At 39.6% G+C, this 22,160-nt stretch overlaps 1 protein-coding gene across 5 annotated transcripts in view; it reads left to right on the top strand.

Annotated features, from left to right (window-relative positions):
* DCLK1 (doublecortin like kinase 1) overlaps nt 1-22,160 on the top strand; it is a 335,386-nt gene that overhangs the window by 277,649 nt on the left and 35,577 nt on the right. For all 5 annotated transcript variants that reach the window (XM_055317266.1, XM_055317267.1, XM_055317265.1 and 2 more), the window contains 6 exons: nt 1,749-1,806; nt 2,288-2,407; nt 6,468-6,614; nt 17,991-18,124; nt 19,887-19,964; nt 20,342-20,438. In XM_055317266.1, coding sequence (XP_055173241.1) covers nt 1,749-1,806; nt 2,288-2,407; nt 6,468-6,614; nt 17,991-18,124; nt 19,887-19,964; nt 20,342-20,438 — 634 coding nt within the window. The remainder of the gene's footprint in view (nt 1-1,748; nt 1,807-2,287; nt 2,408-6,467; nt 6,615-17,990; nt 18,125-19,886; nt 19,965-20,341; nt 20,439-22,160) is intronic.

Raw genomic sequence — 22,160 nt, 5'->3', positions numbered from 1 at the left:
ATCCTAATAAGAAGGAGACCTTACAAATTGAGTTCTTATATAGAAGGAAAAAGCAAACAAAGATTGTCCTGTTGCTGCTACTGCTGCTGCTGCCACTGCCTTTGCTGTGACATTCAAAGCTCCGTGATTCTGTGCAAGGTCAAGAATGTAATTTCAGGAATGAGCAAATGGGTTATAGTTTCACTAGCAATCCTGGTGTCTGGTGTTCTCACCACAACAAGCTGTAGGCTCCTTGGGACAAGGACCAGGTTTTGCTCACCTGTCTGAAATGCCCAGGTTTTGTTCACCTCTGTAGCCACCAAAGAACCCTGCTTGTAATCACTCACTGAAGAATTACACAGCCACAGTGGTCCTCAGAGTTAGGGTCCGCAGGAAGGCAAATACTTGGTTTAAGGTTTTATTTCTTGCCAAGTGTTTTCATTTACCAACTTAGAGCAAGAAGTTAAGTTTTTATACTTATGGTATACATTTAGTACTAACAGCTGTTCTCAGGTTTATTTTCCAGACTCAGCCACTTTCCTATAAACATATAATAATTAAGGATTTTATTAGGACTTTATGGTTCTGCCTTCAAGGAATCAAGAAAGAAAACTTGCAGTATTAATTTTGGTGGTCCTCTACAGGGCTCACCATCTGATATAAAATACGGGTCAATCTAACTGAGTTTTGGATCTTACGTAAGGTTCTGGGTACTGAACCCATTAAATCCCTTTTCCCAGTAAGCCCTGAGGCCACTGCAGCCCAGGCTTGCCCATATTTGTCCTTCAGTCCTAGGTTTAAGACATAACCTAATTGGCCTGGTGTCCTGGAAGCCAGCCACACACCCACTTGACCCTTGGAGATTCTACTCCTTGATTTCCTACTAGGAAATCCCCCTTTGATTATTCATACGGAAGATTTTATTTTTATTTATTTTTATTTTTTTCATACTGAAGATTTTAAAACCCTATTTAAAACTTTTGTTCTTAATCAATCTGACTCCCACTGTATTCATTTGCATCCCTCAAGATGGCTTTTACCTATGGGTAAGAAGCTAAGCTGTTCTGGTTTCCCATCAGAAATGAAATGGCAATGCTTGTAAAATAGTGGTTTCCTATGATTATTAAGTATACATCTTTTGACAATAGAGCTGTTGTTTTTGGCACTACAGTATCTTAGAAATGTTAACACAATTTAGGAAGCTATTTAAAGGTGCCTATATGACTCAGCCCTCCCTCCCACACCCATCACAGAGGAAGGTCAGAGTTGGCTGGGCTGTATATGAAGCAGAGTCCTTAAGAACAAGAGTCCTGAGTTTGTTTGTTTGTTTGTTTTTAAAGATTTATTTATTTGAGAGAGAGAGGGCAAGGGAGGAGGGGCAGAGGGGGAGAGAGAATCCTAAAGCAGACTCCCTACTGAGCTCAAAGCCTGATGTGAGGCTCCATCTCAGGACCCTGAAATCATGACCTGAATTGTAATCAAGAGCTGGTAGCTTAACCTACTGAACCACTCAGGCACCCCGATGGTGGTGGTTTTATTGCAAAAATGGTAACAAACAGCTCAAGATGTTTCTATCCTAGCATATTTGTTGTCCGTACACTTGGTCCACCCCTTAAGATTTACATATTTCTTTGAAAAAAGGAATCTTTTACAAAATATTCACACCAGTTTGATGCAAGATATATGGGCTAATAAATTAATCCTTAACAAAATGACTCAACAGATTTGAAATTGAGTTTATTTTTTTACAAATAACTTTCTCTTTGCAGGTCAACCGCTAGGGAGTATGCTCTGAAAATTATCAAGAAAAGCAAATGTCGAGGCAAAGTATGTATAAGGCATATTGTTATGAAAATAGGGGGTTGCTGGGGTAGAAACACGAAGATCAGTTCCCAAATAAACATAAGGTCACCCCAAGAATTGCATTTTGGTGGAATAGAATGTTATATATTTATTGGAACATAACTTTATCCTATAAATATTCTTGCAATAAAAGTTAATTGGAATGATTGTATTTCTGTTCCATTATCGTTGTTTGCCTCTTTACTTTCTTCATTTACTTTTGCAATCTAAGTTTCATTCCATCCTTCTATATGCAATTATACTTATCCTGATAGGCTGCAAGCATCATCTGAGGACCTTCAACACCTTTTGGCAGTTCTAGGCTGAGTATCTCAATCTAGGATATACTCATTCTCTGTTACCAAAGCATATCTCCTTTGATCCTCAGTATAGTTTCACTCATTGAAGTTAGCTCCTCATGTATTTTGATGTGTATATTGATTGAGGTAACTTTTCTCTTCAACAGGAGCACATGATCCAGAATGAGGTGTCTATTTTAAGAAGAGTGAAACATCCCAATATTGTTCTTCTGATCGAAGAGATGGATGTGCCAACAGAACTGTATCTTGTCATGGAATTAGTAAAGGTGTGTATCTTAGAAAAAGAATAAACCCACAAGGTACCACACTTTCCTATCTGATCAGGCTCTTTATTTTCTATTTTATCTCCTTTATTTCCTTCTACCAATGTTTAGTCTTTCATGTCCATGTATTGGCATAACAGTTAAGAGTATTAACGCTAGAGTTATACCGCAAGAATTCAAGTCCCAGCCTTGACATAATAGCTTTCTGACGTTGGGTATACTTCTCTGTACCTCTGTCTCCTCAAAGGTAAAATGAGAAGATTAATAGTACGTACTAGGAGTGTTATGGTGAAGATAAGAAAGGTGGCTTTCACCATGTTCTTTCTTTCTTTCTTTCTTTCTTTCTTTCTTTCTTTCTTTCTTTTTTTTTTTTTTTTTTTGTGAGGGGAAGAGCAGGAGAGGAAGAGAGTGAATCTTAAGCCCAATGTGGAACTTGATCTCATGGTTCTGAGATTATGACCTGAGGCAAAGTCGAGAGTCCGATACTCAACTGACTGAGCCACTGGGCACCCTCCACTATGTATTTTCTAATACACAGAAAGTATTTGGTACCAATATGATCATTGTTGTTAAGATTGTAGTAGAAATTGTGTACTTTTTCACGAACCACATCCAAAGGTATCAACCATTCTTATTAAAAAAAAAAAAAAGAAAAAGCTTTAAACTTTTAGTCACCAACATCATAGAAAAATCACAGTAGAAAATATTCTGCTGCCTTTCAGTAGATGTTACAACCTCATCTTGTTACATAAAATTACATTTGTATTTTATTAAATCATAGAATATGGATAGAAATGGCCATATATTGATAATGGTTGAATCTAAGTGAAAGGTGACTCTCCTGTTCCCTCTACTTCCATATTTAAAATTTTCAGTAACTAAAAACTTTTACCAATTTAGTGTCTAGTGTTCATGAAGTGCTGTTTTTCTCAAGCCTTTTTCCTATTATGTTAATCTAACTGAAGGTGTAACTAATTTCTACTTTAGTTGTAAAATGTCGTAAATTAGTCACACCACCCTCTGCATCAACTGTGTGCACCCATCAGTGAGTGCCTGGGGCTCCGGGAACCATGTTTGGAATCACACGCCCCAGCTGGTGGCAGGAATCAGCACTGTGGAATGTGGCATTTCCTTCTGTAAAGACTTAAGACAAAGACAGCATGTAATAAGCTAATCTGTTACTATGTAGAAAAATGCTCATTTGAGGGCCCTTTAAGCTTTTATTATTCAGAGTTGCTTTACTCTAGATCTGTTGGCTTTTTTTTTTTTTTTTTTAGTGGTTATTTATATTTGCAGATGAAGCCTACTTTTTCCCACTTTATGTTAGGATTTGTTTCTTTCAGAGAAGTGGGACTTGTTGATTTGTAGTGAAACAAAGGTATTGCCTCATTTGAGACTGAGGGAGATAAAAATGGTAAACTATTATTTCAACAAAGAAAGGTTGATTTCAGTTATTTGGAAGATTTTCATATTGGTGCTTTATTGCCATGTAGAGTTTGGTAATCACCCATATTGTAAAATATACTTTCTCTAGGTCCAAGGATAATATTTTTACAATGATTTTAATTTTCAGGGCAACAAATTCAAACCATTCCTGTTGCCCTTCTGTATGCTGTTAAAAACTGATTAGCCTCCTTTTATTGGCTGATTTTTGAAGAGTTAAGACAAACAAATTTGAAGCTGAGAAATGAAAGCAGTGAAGGCTTAAGAGTTCAGAATACATTTTGGTGGGAAAGCCTAGGCTGTTACTGAGATGCTTAGTCAGGTGACAATAGCTCAGTTACCACTGGGAGGCTTCACTTCACTTAACAGCCTTTTGCAAATTCCCTCTGGGAATTTGACCAGGATAGCCCAACAAGGCCAGAGAGTGTCTGCATAGTCCAGCATCAGGACTTCTCAATTGTACCACCAGATCACACCCTTACATTTAGGCTGCTCCAGAACTGCTGTGAGGCCAGATCTGGAAGCATCCTGAGAAGTGAAGGCCAACCCCAGGCTTGAGTTGAAAGGCTCCCAGAAACATTTCCCCGGAGAATTGTAGCTAGGGCCATACTTGTCATGAGTCTGATGGTGTGCCAAAGAGTGCCTGTGGCTTTAGGATAAACAAGGCCTGTATTCTAGAAAATAGTGAAGTAACAGTAATTACAAGTGAAATTCCATAATTAATAAGAACAAGACTTTAGACTTCTGCCTACAGATATGTGCCCATGCAAATTGCAAATGTGTTCAGAGGAAGGGTGAGGGAGGCAGCCCTGTGGCCAGGCCCTAACTGATCAGCAGGAGAGAGACAAAGGCACTAGATGGGACATTCTAGGAAGGGGGTTCTAAGAAGGACAGACTTGGAACGCAGGGTGATTTGGGCATGTTTTAATGATGGGGGAAGAATATCCTCCCTGGAGCATAAAGTCAACAAACTGGTCTAGCTAGTGGCAGGAGATGCAATGAGACAGGTTGGAATTAGGAGGGCACCCGAACATGGAGAGCCATGGGAAAGGAATGCCAACTTTTTGAAGAGAGAAGGAAAAGGCCAACATACCAGGTGGGAAGGTAACAGTCAGTTCCTTGGATGCTTCAAATAAAGAGCCTGGGAGGCAGTGCAGGTTGTGAGGCCACATGGAGCCCCCAGGGATAGTGCAGCAATAGCTCTTACCCAGGAGAAGAGCTCTGTATGTGGCATGCCTTACAGGAAGGACTGGCCGACTGCGTTGTTGAGGATGCAGAGGAAGCGAGCTCACAGGATGCCTGAAGCTTACCTAGATAACTAGGACAACTGTGGAGTCATGGGGGATCATCATACACAGCCACGCACACATCTCACTACATCAGGGTGCTGTTCACATAGCCACACTGAAAATCCTGCCTCCTGGAGGCATGGAAACAACCTGTAAACCTGCATTTGGCAGCCTTGCCTTTGAGAGAAAGAGAAAGCTGAGAAAGTGTTCATTTTGACACAAATGTAGGTGCTCAGGTTGGGAACTGTCAAGGCTGAATGGGCTGTGGGAGCAGCCTCCTGAGTGGAGGCTGGTACAGGGGAACAGAGGATAGGCCAGCTCGTGAAATTCAAAAATCACCAGCCTGTAAGGCCTATATTTTGCTTTTGCTATTTAAAAACAAAAAATGAAATCCCTTACCACATTAGGCAATAGATGAACACAGTTGGCTCCTGTGCTGAGCTATTTGGTGCATTGTGTGCAAGAATGATGCAAACGTTGTTAGTAAATCAGACCCAAATTTCTGAAAGAGTTTCAAATAAATAGAACTAAAATTGGAGCCTAAAAGCATTCTATTTCTCCAAATAACAATATGTTAGCAAGGAACAAGGGAAACAAAAGTTCAGATGAATAATGGTCCTAGAAAACTTTCTTTGAAATTTCTCCACCCTCCTCCCTCCTCCTCTCTTTCTCTCTCATCATTGGAATGACAGTTTCTGTCCTTTTCTCTGCTCCTTACAAAGAAGCACATTATTGAAAAAGAAAACATTACACCCACTCCAAGAGAGCTAAATCTAGAGAATGAAGCGAATGGAGTGTATGTGTGTGTGTGTGTGTGTGTGTGTGTGTGTGTGTGTGTGTGCGCGCGCGCGCGCACGCGCCCGTACTTCATAAGGCAGCAGAACATTTTGTTAAGGATGTGATCTGCAGTATTACCTGTTTCTCATTCTGAGAGCTTTGGGATTATGACTTTGAACTTCTGCTCGCAGTTAGTATGAGGCAGGTGGTACATGCTGCCAGGGCACCCAGGGGTCACAGGCCTCTGCCCTGGAGACCTGGCTCCGCCTCTCCTCCCTGGTTGGGGCTGTGGAAACCACTGCGCATTGAGTGGCAGAGAATCCTCACCTGCTCCTTTGAGCTATGGAGGAGATGCCATACTGGCTTTCACGGTGGGGAAAGAAATCACCATAGGAAGTCTGTGGGCCTTTGCAATGGAAGTGGCAGGGAAAGCCCTAGGAGCCCAAAGATCCTGCATGCTTCTTCATCTCCTTGATAATCTGTCGGTTACCTCTCCAGGAGGCACCATTGGATCATCTGCTAACGTGCTGCTCCACCTGCTGTTCTCTTCTCAGGGAGGAGACCTCTTTGATGCCATTACTTCAACTAACAAATACACTGAACGAGACGCCAGTGGGATGCTGTACAATCTGGCCAGCGCCATCAAATACCTGCACAGCCTGAACATCGTCCACCGGGACATTAAGCCAGAGAATCTACTGGTAAGAGGAATTCTAACCTCAAGCATCCTGAGTTCTAAGCACTCATAAGTGAATATGAATACTTCTTTTTTTTTCCCTTTCCTATATTCTTTTCTTTCTTATATTTCTTTTTTGAAAAGAAATATACTTTAAAGGCTAGTTTCTAGCTGGACTTGAGCTGGAAACTAACCTTTTTAAGTGTATTTCTAAGGGTTCGTGGGCCCTTGGGAGTACTTGACTAATAATTAGCATATAAAAACCTCAGACAGCCTTGGGGGAATAGAGCTTGGGAAATCCAGGGCTGTGGTTGACACCTTGGGCTAGACCAAGAGAGTCACGAGGAGCATTTACATGTATATTAATGTATCTACAGCACTTTGATGTTAAAGGTTTTTACTTAGTGGACACCTGGGTGGTTCAGTAGTTGAGCCTCTGCCTTTGGCTCACATCATGATCCCAGGGTCCTGGGACCGAGTCCTGCTTTGGGTTCCCCACAAGGAGCCTGCTTCTCCCTCTGCCTATGTCTCTGCCCCTCTCTTTGTGTCTCTCATGAATAAATAAATAAAATCTTTTTAAAAAAGTTTTTACTTAGAAAAAAAAGGAAACCCCCCCCCAATTTAGTTTTCAATAATATGATCTAAAGGCTAAGAGAATAAATCATGAGTTTTAAAGACACCCTTCAGCATAAAAATAATCATAACACTGGTCTTAAAAATCAGAGACATGGGCAGCCCGGGTGGCTCAGCTGTTTAGGGCTGCCTTCAGTCCAGGGTGTGAGCCTGGAGGCCCGGGATCGAGTCCCACATTGGGCTTCCTGTATGGAGCCTGCTTCTCCCTTTGTCTGTGTCTCTGCCTCTCTCTCTGTGTCTCTCATGAATAAATAAATAAAATCTTTAAAAAAAAATCAGAGACATCCCTATCCCCTTCTATAATTATTTGTTTTACTTTTCTGAACTCCATGTCTCTGGGGAAACACTGAGAGTTCTTGAAGCAAGCAAAGCAGAGTCCTTTCCTAGTCCAGATGTTAAAGGGACAGTATTGGAAATAATTGAGAAGACAGAAACGGCATCGGTGAGCTGTCACTGGTGAATATGGGAGTAACATAAATTTTGCTGGCTTTCCATGCTGGAATTTTTATGAAACCTATTCATTTTCTAAACTCCCCCCCACCAAATAAATAAATAAATAAATAAATAAATAAATAAATAAAATAAAAAAAATAAACTCCCCCCACCCACCCATCCCAACTAAGATGCTAGTTCTTTAACTTTCATTACCCAGGCCCAAGAGTCATGTATTATATATTACTGTTAGTTTGTCCATCTCTTCAGAAATCTGGGAATTGAGGTCTCTCTAAAGCAGTGCTTCTCCAAGGGTGGTCCAAGACTCCCTGCGTCTGAACTACTCCCAGATGCCTTTTAAAAATGCAAATTTCTGAGCCTCCCTGCAGCCCTAGCAAATCAGAATCTGGTGACTGGTGACAGGGTACAGATCTTCGTGGAAACAAGCTCCCCCACATGACCCAAATGAGCATTTGAGTGTAGAAGCAGATGAGCAACCCAACTCCCACTACACAGAAAGGGCTGGTGACATCTGCTAAAATGGCCCTACCCATGAGTTTGCCCTGCGCATTATGCTCATCCCATTTAATCCTCACAACGGCCAAATGGGGTAAATTCTATTACTGTCCCATTTCACAGGTTAAGGAAACTGAGTGCCTAGAAGTTAAAAGACCTGCATAAAGCCATTATAAGTCATATGTGGAAGAACTCCTATCTCAGCCTAGCTCTGCCCTACTCCAGAGTCCAAGATTTTAACCTCTAGATGACATGAAGCTGTGCATGAGGGAGGTTTATTGCATGCTTGCTTTGTGCCAGATGTGGTGCCAGGGAACAGAGAGACAGATGCCTTCATGGAGTTGAGATTCAAGTAGGAAAAAGAGGCATTCAAGAAATAAATACACATGCAGTTAGTTCACCGTAATTACGTTCATAAACTTGGAGCTACTGGCTAATGAAGGCAGCTGAGGTCAAGTGCCGGAGTTCTGACTTAATTGCCCCTCAAATTCCACATCTCCACAGTCGCCAGAACATTCTCTTCTGCATAGTTGCCTCCGTAACCTGCAGCAATTTTCTCTTGTCTGCATTCATTACTCCTCTGTCCTGAATTACGTAGGATCATCTCATGGGAACAGACTCACAATTAGCCTTTGTTTAAAAACTCCTCTAAGTCCAAAAATTCAGTGATTGAAAAATTAAAGTTTCATTTCCCCCCACCCACCCACCCTTTGCAGTTTGGTTTTGTGTGACACTGCTCACTTGCTTCTCACCAGAGCGTTATCTATTTCTGTAAATGCCATACATGATTACTTAGCAGGGTACTTTTTCTAAAATTACAATTTGCAGGACACTTTGAAAATACTGTGCTCGTTCTAACATATTTTACTTTTTTAAATTACTGAAAAAGAAAAAGGTTCACTCTTTTTTTCCTTTCTTTTCCAATGCGGGGATGTGAAATACATACACACACACCACTGAAGTCATTTGCAATATAGCTCTGATATATATGTATATGAACTAAAGTAATTCTGCTTCTCCAGTTTAGTACTTTGTTACTCTAGGGAAGTAATAAGAGTTGGTGAGTTTTACAGGGATAAATCTATTAAGTAAAAAATAGGTAGAAGAATAGAAAAATTGAACAAAATTAGGACATCGCTAACTGAACTTGCGACTTCTGTTAATTGAACGTTCTGTTGACCTTTATGTGGAAATAAGAGCAAATCGTCATGGGAGGCACATTCACATACTGAGGATTTATAGTCAGATGCACCAAAGTTCAAAACCAAGTGCTTCACTCTTCCACTGGCTGGTCTTATGACCTTGAACAAGTTGCTTAACTCCTTTGAGCCTCCTTTAAGGGGATTTTATAAAGATAAAAAGATAACATGGAACTATTAGCTTCATTCTTTTTTATTCCTGTTTTATTTGTAATAAAAATTAAATTATTCCTAAAAATAAAACTGTTTCACAACAAATTATATGTTCTAGAAATCATCTTGCATCTTTTTTGACATTGCTTTTAAAATTTTACTATCTACCCATGCATGGATTTGCCATCTCCTGGCAAAATGTAGAGCTAGAGACTATTTTTGAAAAATGCTATGACAAATTTAAAGATTTCGAGTCCATTTTTTTACTGCCAAATAAATAAACTTACCAAATAAAAAGGCCTCACTCCACACTTTGCATTACTCTTTTGTTAAGGAACCTCAAAAAAGCCTAAATTGTTAGATTACTAATAAAATTCTTGCCAGCTAAGTGTTTAATGTTTGTTATAACTAGCAAAGAATTATTTTTTAAGTGTTGAATTCAGCAATAGATTTTATTTTATACAGTACCATATTTATGGAACTTCCAGAATTTTTTATTTTTAATCCTTATAGAGATATATAAAAATGTTGTAGCTTGGCCTTAGGGATCTATATTGACCTATTCGAGTCTATGTATTTGTCAGGTCAAGGTCTTTTAATGAGAGAACATGATTTGATTTACAGTGGTGTTTTCCAGCCACATTTGGTGTGAAAACTGAGAATTGACCCAATATAAGTACCCCCTATAATTTTATCATTGTATCATGCCTAATTTTTTGTTTTGTTTGTTTTCTTTTGTTTTTGTTTTCACAAGTTAATCATCTCAGTGATCTTACATGGTTCTTTTTGCTGTCAGGCCTGGAGCTTAGTGATCACAGAGGAGTGACCAGTGGGATGGGAGGGTGGATGAAATGAAAGAGTGAGTGAATGAGTGACACTTCTTCACAGACTAGAGAACAGACCCAACATGAGAGGTCCAAGCCATTCTTCAACTAATTCTTTACACTGAGGACTCACATGGGCCTCAGTCTAAATGCCACGGAGTGGGGACAGTGCAGTGTTTCTCCAGCTATACTTGTGCACAGGACCTGTGTGTGTGTGTGTGAAGATAGTATATAACTAAAAGAGACATTTTGCTTTTTAAAAAACAAACAAAACCATCAGAACTGTCCTCCTGGGATCAACCGCCTTCAGTTTGCAGGAGTCACCACTAGATGGCAAGCTTGCACCCTTGGCAGGAAAAATTCTCTATAGCAGCCTGAGTTTCTTCCAAGGAGTTGGGGGGGTCTTTTATTTTTTATTTTATTTTATTTTTTTAAAGATTTTTTATTTATTCACGAGAGACACAGAGAGAGAGGCAGAGACACAGGCAGAGGAAGAAGCAGTCTCCCTGTGGGGAGCCTGATGCGGAACCAGATTTTAGGACTCCCGGATTATGCCCTGAGCCAAAGGCAGATACTTAACCCCTGAACCACACAGGTGCCCCTGGGAGGGCCTTTTAAAATGTATATACAGATGCGACCTCCTTAGGAAAATCAAAGTATCTAATGGCAAAAATATAACTTAGAAGATGTGTTTTTGTTAGATTCCAGAAATAGCCATTTTCTTGAAATATAAAAGTTTATGTTCAAAAACCTTTTTCCTTCTCAACTCCCCAGCTCTGGGAGAAAGCAGTTTCTCAGAAAATCTGCCTATCGGGGCCAGAAATTTCCTTTTAGAAACTGTCTATCCAGGTATTTGTACCTGCTTCTGGCTGCCCATCAAAATGGCATGCCTAGCACATGACCCTCTGTTTCACTAATTGGATTATACGTAACAGTAAGGTAGCGTGTTCTTTCCAAGTGTTGATATGCTCCAGCTCCTCTTGGTTTCCGGTTCAAGCCAGCCCCAAGCCCACAAGATGGCAGATTTCCTTCTGCCTTAATCCCATGACCCTTAATCTCCAAATAAATCCATTTTATGGTAAGATAGCTAACTACACTGGTACACAAGGCAAGTGCCACAGATAGAGTGCATCTAGAAGACCTAGGCAAAAGTACAGTTGAGTAGATTTGCAGTCAGTCCACTGTCATATGATCTTGAGCCAGCAGAGTGTTGACTAATGATTGGGGGATCCAGGAGAAAGGAGCCCGAGGCCTCTCAGGACTCTGTCACTAGCCCTGCCCCAACTCCCCTGCGTTATTATTGATGTGAAATGAAGACCTGTTCTGGCAAATGACAGAATTGGCCTTTATTACATGTAGCCATTGTGGTCATTGAAAATGACCAAGCAGAACCTGAAAGATCATTTTTTATAGGTGTTTAGAAAAAAAAATTCTGCTCTCCTAATTTGGATAAAAGTTCAGGGAAAAATAGAAGTAAGACAACATTTTCCCAAAACATCATTCAGTATAAGAATATACCAGCTACTGGGGATCCCTGGGTGGCACAGCGGTTTGGCACCTGCCTTTGGCCCAGGGCGCGATCCTGGAGACCCGGGATCGAATCCCACATCGGGCTCCCGGTGCATGGAGCCTGCTTCTCCCTTTGCCTGTGTCTCTGCCTCTCTCTCTTTCTCTGTGCCTATCATAAATAAATAAAAATTTAAAAAAAGGTTAAAAAAAAAAAAGAATATACCAGCTACTTTACTAGCACATTTGCTGAGGGCCTTTTTCCAAGGACCTGTGATTGCACATGAGAAAACACAGGAAATAAAAGTGTAGGGTGTTGCCTTGGTTGGCCTGGGTCTGTCTGCTCCACTACTCATCCCTTCTGTCATTAGGGACTGAAATAGTATCATTCATGGCCTTACTGGACTAGCAAAGATTAATAATAAGAACATATAGTATTGGAAAGGTTATTAGGATACCAATTATCTCACATGTGTTGGTGCAAGAGTAACTTCAGAGAAGCTTTCTGAAAGGTAATTTGCTAATAAATAATTAAAACCTTAAATAGTATGAGTATCCCATGATCAAGTAATACTACTTCTGCAAATGTAACCTAAAGAGAAAAAAATCACATCTCTGTCCATATGTAGGGTTGTTCATCTCAGTGGTTTTTAGTATGAAAAAAATATATACATATATTTGGAAACAACTTAGGGCACTAATTAATTAAATAATGGCATGATGAGGGGGAAGGAGGACATACTGGTTAAAATCTTGGACTCGGATGTTACCTAAGCTTAGGTTCTGGTTCTCCCACTTATTTGCTGTGCAAACGTTGAACAACAGTGCAACATCTCTGAGATTCAATTTTGTCATCTGAGAAATATCAGTAAGATGATTTAATAGGTTGTTGTGAAGATCAGATAGGATAAAGAGCATGAACTCCTCAACACAATGCCCGACATATCCCGTGTGCTCAGTAAATAGCAGTGGTAGTAGCTGTTGGGATTATTACTGATGGTACATCCATGCAATGGAACATCCAGGAGCCACTGAAAATCGTGATGTAGATACATGCTTATTCACTCAGGATATATTGTCCAGTGGCAAAAGAAAAGCAGGAAAGAGAGGTAAAGAAAGAGCTGGAAGTTTATATCCCAAAATGTTAATGATGGTTATTTCTAGGTGTCAAGATTATGGGTGAGCTTAATTCCTTTCCCTCTGTAATTATCTGTCTTTTCTAATTTCCCTACAATGACATATTGGATATTGCTTGTGTGACAAAAATGTAATACGAGTTTTAAAAATTGCAATGACATTAAGTTCCCACAGTTTTAGCAAGGGGGTATGTATGTGCAATGGCTCACAGAATCCAGACGTGCCTGTTGCACGGATCTCACTGCAGCTATGTAGAACTCCCCTTTAGATAGTTTCATGGCTCTTTTAAAGTGAGGATGAGAATCGGGCTTTCTGGAGTTTCCACTCATCCTCCATCTTCCCAGATATCTCTAGAGTTAATACTTTGAGAGCTATTTTATTTTTCCCTCTGATATCGTTACCCCTCTTCTGACTTCTTTTTTTCCTGTTCTGACGTCTATGTGATCTTTATTATTTGTTTGATTTCATAAAGATTTTTACAATATTTTTTTCCAGGAGGTTTAATTTTAAAGTATGTGGACCATAAAGTGCATTTTGTAAAATTATTTCCTGCATTAATGTTGTTTTACTTCACTTCTTAAAGATTAAAGACTTAAATTTAATTCATTTTCCTTAGAAAGGACTGTAAAGGCCATATACCGTGGCTGGAGGAAAATCAGTGTCTTTTTTAAAGGGACACCATATTTGTTAAAAAGTAAATTGACTTTTTTTCATGACTGTCAATTTCATGCCACCTTTGTTCAATTCTATTTGGTGAAAAATTTTTTTAGTACCTATTGGGCTCCTCTGTGAAAAATATTTCCATGGATACTAATGATTCATTAGCCAGCATTTCAACAGGGTTATCTTTGAATTCACAGCAACATTGAGAATTATGTTTGTTCCAACACATCTGTTATATTAGTCAGCTTTTAGTTCTCTATTATGGGAATCTCAGAAACCATTTGCCTGGGTTCAGGTTATCTGTGAATTTTCATATTATTTTATGGCCACCAGCTGCATTTTATGACTATATATTAAATTTTTTATTTTTTTCAAATAACTCTTCCAAATGGTCTCAGTTTCTAATCCAAGGAAATCAGGCCTATGCCCAAACATCTACTGTTCAGTAAGTTACAGCTACTGCAAAACCCAAAATAAACGAAAGAGAAACAAAAAGAAAACTCTTCCTCAAAAAGGAAAAACCCTGTATAAAATGCCAGTGTGCCTAAAACCTAATACCTGACCTTTCACTGTATCTATTCTTGGTGGGACATGCCTTCAGCTTTTAATTGGGACTTTTTTCATAATTGTTGCCATTTAACACATTTAGTCTGTCAAATCATGGGATGTCTTTATAGCCGTATAATAAACCCTAGAGAACAACTTTTCTGACTGTAGCCATCTGCAATGATCACAAGAGTAGCTTACAAAATACTGACAATCTTTATGGTAATAGGATACATATGGCAGCCCACAATTATGTGTAGCTGCATTCAATTAGTGTTGTACAATTACACAGTTTTATTGCTTAGTTAAAACAGTGAAAGCACTACATACTGGTAATTTGCACTAATCCCCGTCTCTTTAATAGCCTCTCAGTGTTTAAAATGTGGGGGAACATCTATAGAATTTAAAGGGCTTGGGATGAACATTAAATTATATCTCATGTTGTGAATACTCATTGATTGACAATCAATGTATTCCCACCTCACTTGTGGGTCATGTTTTATGGAGGCTTTAAAATACAGTTATAGCAAAAAGTTCTTTTGTACAGCAGAACTCCACTTGCTGGATTGGGCTGCCCAAGCCTGTGCTTGCAGCCTGTTAATGTCCCTCCTGGAAGATGTTCAGGATGAGGAGACATGCAGAGGACCAAAGGTCAGAATCGATTCAGGGAGCACTATAAGCCATTTTAAATGTGAACTTGTTAGAAGCGTTTCCAATTCCTAACTTTTAATTAAAAACTTAGTTCAAAGTAAATTTATAGCTGCCATTTGGGAAAATACTTTCTGGAGATGGCTTTTTGAGTGTGTGTGTGTGTGTGTGTGTGTGTGTGTGTGTGCAGGCGTGCACACACACACACACACGCCTGGGCTCGTGCACGCCTGTATGTTTGAAACAGATGTGTTTAGCAATCTGTGATTTTAACAGAATTTAAATTACATTTTTAAATGGCCTCCTCCGTGCCCCTCTGTAACTGGCTTGGTAAAAGATAAGGGTGAGCCCGGCGCAGGTTGTAGCAAGCGCTAATGGTGAACCCCAGTTGTGAAGTGGGCTTATTACATTGCTTAGGAAAGGTGCTCTCCCACTGGAGGAGAGGAAACACTGGAATATATTCTTCTGTATCCTTCTCTCGAAGTGTTGACAGAGGAAAACCCAAGGCAACCTTGTTTCCTGCCCTGCCTGACAGTAAGTTAAACAGAATTCCAAACCAAAGGCCTGGACATTTATTCACCTGCAAAAACATTTTGCTGAAGCATTTCTAATGTCGTTGTGTCTAGAAATGTTTTCAATTACATGGATTAGGGCTTTGTCTCTCTTATTGTCTATCATAAGCATCAAGTTAACTTCTTTATGTTCATGAAAATTCTATGTTTTTTCAAAGCAAAAACGTGGAAGTGTCAGAGATAAAAAGAACATTAAAACGATAGATTCTGTGTGTTTTATTTAATACTGTTGGTTTATTAAAAGTCATTACTTTTATGTAATCCTAATTTTCTTTATTTTAGATAAGATTTTTTTCGTGCTTTTTTCCCCTTAGTTATTGAAACTTTGAACTTTGTTGCTCAGTATATTAAATATAACTGGCATATGGCTGCATATGAGATGGAATTCCTATTAAGTAACATGTAGAGGCTCAAAAATAAAACCTTTGCTATGTGTAGGAGAAATACATGTTCATATTCAGAACCAAAATGTGACTTATGACTGGATCTGCCAACATCTTCTTTCGTCCAACTTTTGAATAAAGTTTGGTGATTATAGATAGTATGTTTAGAGAAAAACCACAAAATTCCTGTGTAAATTGAAATCTGCACAAACTCATAAAACACGAACTATGGATGTTTGGACCTAACAGAACATCAAAGTGAGAGTTTATTTTGCATTTTAGAAAGGTTATTGCTAACAAAATGGAATTAGGGAAGTAAACAGTTCTGCTCTCTTCGGGAAATAAACTAGATGGTCTTCTAGATGTTTCCATCTCAGGTTTCTGTTCATGAAAAACATTTGCTTGTCACTTGGATGACCAGAATGGCTGAGGTGCTCAGACTATGATTTAGAAATTTCTTTTGCCAGAGAACATTTAGGCTGGGAATGAGATTGTGTTTTGCAGCTCTAATGCCTTGGAGTCCCTCACTCAGACTTATTCCCACTGATGGGCTGGAGAGCTGCTTTGTTAAAGGAGAGAGGACAGTGTCCGTCCCACATGACAACTGGGCAAAGCCACATCAATGAAGGACACATAGCTGCCTTTGCCCTAACAGCCTAAATGCAGGTGACCCCGCAAGCCTCTGGACACCTGCCCAAGAGCCTAAACTAGATGCAGGTCAAGCCCTTAAGGAGAAGACTCCATGTTCTGAATGTGGAGAAAGGTAAAAGAATATATATTTATATTATTTTTTTGCCCAGAAAAGACACAGTCTCTCCAGAAGGGAAGATTTGACTCTCTGCCTCTGCCAAAACAGTTAGATCCAAATGACCATTGCTGATACTGCCACTTAGCTGGCCAAACATCTGCACTTTATGCTGCAGCGAACTGAGAAGTTAATCTACTTTTTCCAAAGAAAAGGTGACGTGGAGTGTGAACAGTAGTGGCGCTCCTGATGTGTGGAGATGTGTCTTGCTGTGCAAGAGGTTCAGGCTGTTGTATCAAGTTCAGATGATCACAAGGCAGCAACAGAAGAACATGCAGGCTTCAGCTTGCTAGCTAGATTATTTTGATGTACATGGAAAACTTCACTATTTCCTCAAGGCATCTCCTGGTGACTGCCTCTGCTGGGAATACTAGCTTTTTACTGTGGTTTTATCTTATGGATTCCAATGGAGGACACTGAATTAGAATCCTGAATGCCCTTTGATCTTTTCTTTGAAATAGTAGAAGTTGTTTGGGATACTTTTTAGAGCAGACCCATTTGGTTTGATCATGGACTGGAATTAAAGTGGTATAAATACTTGCCTATGGTCACATGCATCCTTTTCTTGATTTGTTGGGTGAAGGACTGGAGATTTTTACTGCCTTAATAAGGAAACCTGGACAGAATGCTGACTCTGCACCTGATAAATCTTTCTAAATTGCCTCAGGTGAAATGAAATGTTAATATCCCTTTCAATTATTAATAAAAAAATGTAAATAGGTTTTGTTGGAAATGTGGGCCACTGAATATAAAGTATTTTAATATACATGTAGTTTTTTTGTTCAATTACTAAAAAACTATGTTTTTAAAGCTTCTTACATATTAAAACGGAGAGGTAATTATTTTCATAAATTGGAGGTACTGCACTAGAGACTTTCTATGTTTCATAATATTACACAAATCAATTTTAATTGTAGAAAACATTAAATACAGATAAACCAAAAGAAAAAATCTCCCATAATCCTCCACCCAGAGACAGACACACTAACACTGTGTTCTTTCAGACATTTTTCTTTGCATGTATTTTTCTTTAATACACATTTTATGCAAACCAGTCTGAAATCTGTCCTTAGTTCCCCCAAATAATTCATTTCAATAAATATAAACCCACATCACCACATTAATGGTCCTGTAGCATCCCACTATATCAACGTACTGTCATTTATTATTGAATTTCCATTTGCTGGCTGTTCACCATGTTTCCAATTCTGCAGTAATCTTTAAAAAAAGATATTCTTGTATGTATATCATTGCATAACTGCCTGTTTTTTTTTTCACTTTGTGATAAATACCTTAAATTTAAGCCTCAAAGCCCCTCATTTCTTCAAAAAAGAGCTTTTGAGCCTTGATCATAAGGCTAGTTCACTCTTTCCTTTTACTTTAGGTATATGAACACCAAGATGGTAGCAAATCGCTGAAGCTGGGTGACTTTGGTCTGGCCACCATTGTCGATGGTCCCCTGTACACAGTCTGTGGCACCCCAACATATGTGGCTCCAGAAATCATCGCGGAGACTGGGTAAAAGCTTCCATTGGTTTATTGGAGTGCTGTGCTTGCCAAAGAACTAGTCTGCTTCAAGAACAGGAGAAAACAGCTCTGTCCTATCAAGACAGAATTAGCTATCAGATTTCTTTCACTTTTTTTTTTTTCTAAACTTTAAAGTGAGAGCCATTTTCTCTGTTTCTCCAATCAAGTTGCCAATTACGGCAATCTTGTTCAAGGCTTCCATGCGGCCTTTGTTAAAGGTGGAACAGCAGTTATTAACCCCAGAGTAAGAAATGTTCGGACTAACAGAGAAACATATAGCGATGGTAATTAACTCGCTTTTGGATAAAAGAAACAGACACTGCTGTGTGTGGTGATTACAGTCTCCTGTGGTTTTTTTCTCTCAGCTGTCCTTATTCTCCTGTCCCACTCTCATTTTGGCTCTCTTGGCGGTCCATTGATTATCTGTGCAGTACAAACACCCTTAGGCATCAGAGGGCCACTGGGAGTTTTCAGGTTTCTGTGTGCAGCAGTATTAGATGAATGAAAATCTCTAGAATGGGGGGAGAAGGTGAGTGGGCTAACATTTACGAAGTACCTACTATCTGCCAGGCCTTAAGGTCCTTTACTTGATTTTTACTCTCTCAGTAGATGGTATGATTCCCATTTTGTACATGAATAATCTCACTGCGATGGCTGGGTATCATGGAAGCTCATGACTAGATAGTGGTTGAATCAGCATTTGAGCTCAAGGCTGTGTGAATAAAGGGCTCCTTCCGGATACAGCTCTATTTCTTACCAAGGGTCAGAGGCAAAGTTCTGAAGAACTACCCCCCGCCCCCCCCCCCCACAGAAGGACTGGGGAAGGGTAGTACAGCAAGGGGAGATGGCCCTACTTTTCCCCTTCAATTAGTAGCGCCAACCCAGACCTAGGAGTCTAGGTGGTATATTTCACTGAGACCTGTTAGAGATCGTTTTTCTGCTTGACCATAGACCAGAAAGGCAGAGAAACAGAATAGATGAGAAGGGAATGCCAATCAAGAAATCCCGAAATGGGATGTGGGGTGATAAGGACTTTTTTATTTGTCAAATTTGAGTGATTTGGGAACCCACACCTGTAACCTTGTCTGACATTCCTTAGAGGGTGCTGCCTTCAGCATAGCTACACTTTCTGGTTTATTACTGTGAATACTCTGACAGTCTGCTGTGAGGGAGGGCCCAGGGTAGCAAGAGGATTGAATTGGGCTCTTGGAGACCCTGGTTGGAACCCAGCTCTGCCACCATCTTGAGCAAAACTACTTACCCCTCTGATTCTTGGTTTTCTCCTCTATGAAATAGGTGATAGTACTTATCTATGTAATGTAAAGAGTGGTTGGAAAAACAGCATAAGATATTGTATGTCAGTGCTTCACAAATCAAAAAATGTCCTATTCGTAATTATTATTTCTAAAATCAGAGACTTCATTTCAAGGGTCCATCACTATCTTAAAATTGATCTGACTTGAATTGATAACCTTTTTGATGAAAAGGTTATCTCACTGATACTTAGATATGATCTTTAGCCATGCTTTACTTCAATTTTTATTCATTTGTCTTAGTCTCTCTCTCTCTCTTTTATTACTCTTCCCTTGAATTCTGTTTAGCCAGTGGGTTTTAGTTTAGTGTTTGCTGTTGAGTTTTTAAATTTTGTTTCATTTGGTTTTTGGTTTAGAATAGAAGAGTCATCTATTTTACCGTGCCCCATAATTTGTCCTGGCCTGACTTTTGCTAACTCTAACATCACTTACTTTTCCAGATATGGCCTCAAGGTGGACATCTGGGCAGCTGGTGTAATCACTTACATCCTGCTGTGCGGTTTCCCTCCATTCCGTGGGTATGGGCAGTAATCTTTTATTCAGCACCGACAAAGCATTTCTGCATTCTCTGAGTGATCCATTCCCCCTTCTTGCACAAAGGAGCCTGAAGCAGGAAAGGAACATAATAAGAACTTCACTTCCAGCGCCTGTTATTTTTTCTGTGTTGTACATGCTCATTTACATGCCTTCCATAAATCTTCCTCATATAATTTAAAAACTCATTCTTTCCTAATTGTCCAAAACAGTTCCATATTGACATTTTGAATTGCTTAAAAACACACATTTTACACATTTATGGGGAAAGGAAGGGCTCTAATGCATAAGAATGAAGAGACATACCCTGAGTTGACATTTTAGTGCTGTTTTTTTCCCTTGTTGTTGTTCACCTGAACAGAAGTGGTGACGACCAGGAGGTGCTTTTCGATCAGATTTTGATGGGACAAGTGGACTTTCCTTCTCCGTACTGGGATAACGTTTCTGACTCGGCAAAGGTAGGTTTCCAGTGCCTTTCCTTTCCCTTACAGCCGGTGTGTATTAATGCAATTATTAATTTTGACTCATTTTATGCAAAAAGACCTAATGATATTGTAAATGCGATTTCTGTCCATTTTGGTTATAATTACTAGGTTTTCCAAGAGATCAGGATCATCAAATCATCTGTTTGTAGCCATCCCAAGTGCCTCTGTTTCCCCGGCCTTCTCACTTGCTGTTGCCACTCCAGTTACATTACTATAGCCTCTTGGTACACCTGGCCCATACCAGGCCGCCTTAGATTTCAGCATAGCTTGTAGCTTTACCTTGTTCGGGTCTCGACTCAATTTCATCCTCTCAGGGGAAGCTTCCCAGACCACCTTCTTTTCAACTGCAGCTCTTTAACCTACCTAGCTCACCTTATCTTCCTCACTCGCTTTATTTTTCTCTATAGCACTTACACTCACATGTCCATCTGGTATACCATCTAATTATGTTTATCTATCTACCTTTCTAGATGGGTAGATACAGACAGGTGGATACATCTTATGTCGTTTATTTTCTGATTCTCCCCTCTAAAGCACACATTTCATCAAGACCAGGAATTTTGTGTATTTGGTTTATTGGTGTATCATCAATGCCTGTGCAGTGACCAATATATAACTGGTGTTTAACATGTATTATAATGAATGAATAAGAGAAAAAAATCTTGAATTTTTAAAAATCTCACATGGAGATACTAGTGGAACTTAAAAAAGAAAACTTTTTGGGGCACCTGGATGGCTCAGCGGTAGAGTGTCTTCCTTCAGCTCAGGGCATGATCCTGGAGTCCTAGGATTGAGTCCCACATTGAGCTCCATGCATAGAGCCTGCTTCTCCTCTGCCTATGTCTCTGCCCTTCTCTGTGTCTCTCATGAATAAATAAATAAAATCTTTTAAAAAAAAGAAAGAAAACTTTTTGATTGGTTCCTTAAACTTACATCTCTAAGCATTGACTTAAATTTTTAAAAAACTGATGTTGAGAAATAATTGACTCTTGATTTTTCAGCATGCCTTTACCTTCTCCATTCCTGAGTGTGAGTTCAATTTAAAATCTGACTTTTTCTGCCTGGCCACATTCCATGGAAAATGATCCACATTGGATCATCCACAATGATCCAAAGCTTTCATTTTCTTCAGCTGTCCAGGACGTCTAGCTACCTCTAGGCCTAGGAAAATGTAGAGGAGTTGAGAGAAGTGTCAGAAGAAAGGCAGCAGGGTGAAAGGAGATGGGGTGGTCCTATCATATTGTGGGGTAGAGGTGTTTTTGCCTGTGAGCAATCTCTTCAGGAACCTATCTACCTCAGTGCTGTCATCACATAAAAAGAGAGCTCAAAGTCATTGACACACAGGACCATCTCCTTCCCATACCCCCATGTACCCTGGCAAAGGGCATCACAGAACATAGTTGCTCTAATAAGTTCTGGCCCAGGTTGAAAAGGGAATGAATGCCTTCTTGCACAAAGGAGTCTGAAATGGGAGAAGAACATAATGAGAACTTTAAGGGAGAATCTCTACATCAGTGGAAATAAATCATCTCCATCATGGAATGATACTCAGACCCCGTGAATGTAAGGACCTGGATAACACATATCTAACCATTTTGTTACATGGGAACTTCTAATCCAAAGTGGACACATGTAAGACAGACTCATCATTAAAACTCAATCTGTCCTTTCCTGGTCCCAATCATTTTGAGCTCA

This window comes from Nyctereutes procyonoides, unplaced genomic scaffold (genome assembly GCF_905146905.1).
Source record: "Nyctereutes procyonoides isolate TBG_1078 unplaced genomic scaffold, NYPRO_anot_genome, whole genome shotgun sequence".
Lineage (NCBI taxonomy): Eukaryota > Metazoa > Chordata > Mammalia > Carnivora > Canidae > Nyctereutes > Nyctereutes procyonoides.
This window is presented reverse-complemented; position numbering and strand designations above follow the sequence as displayed.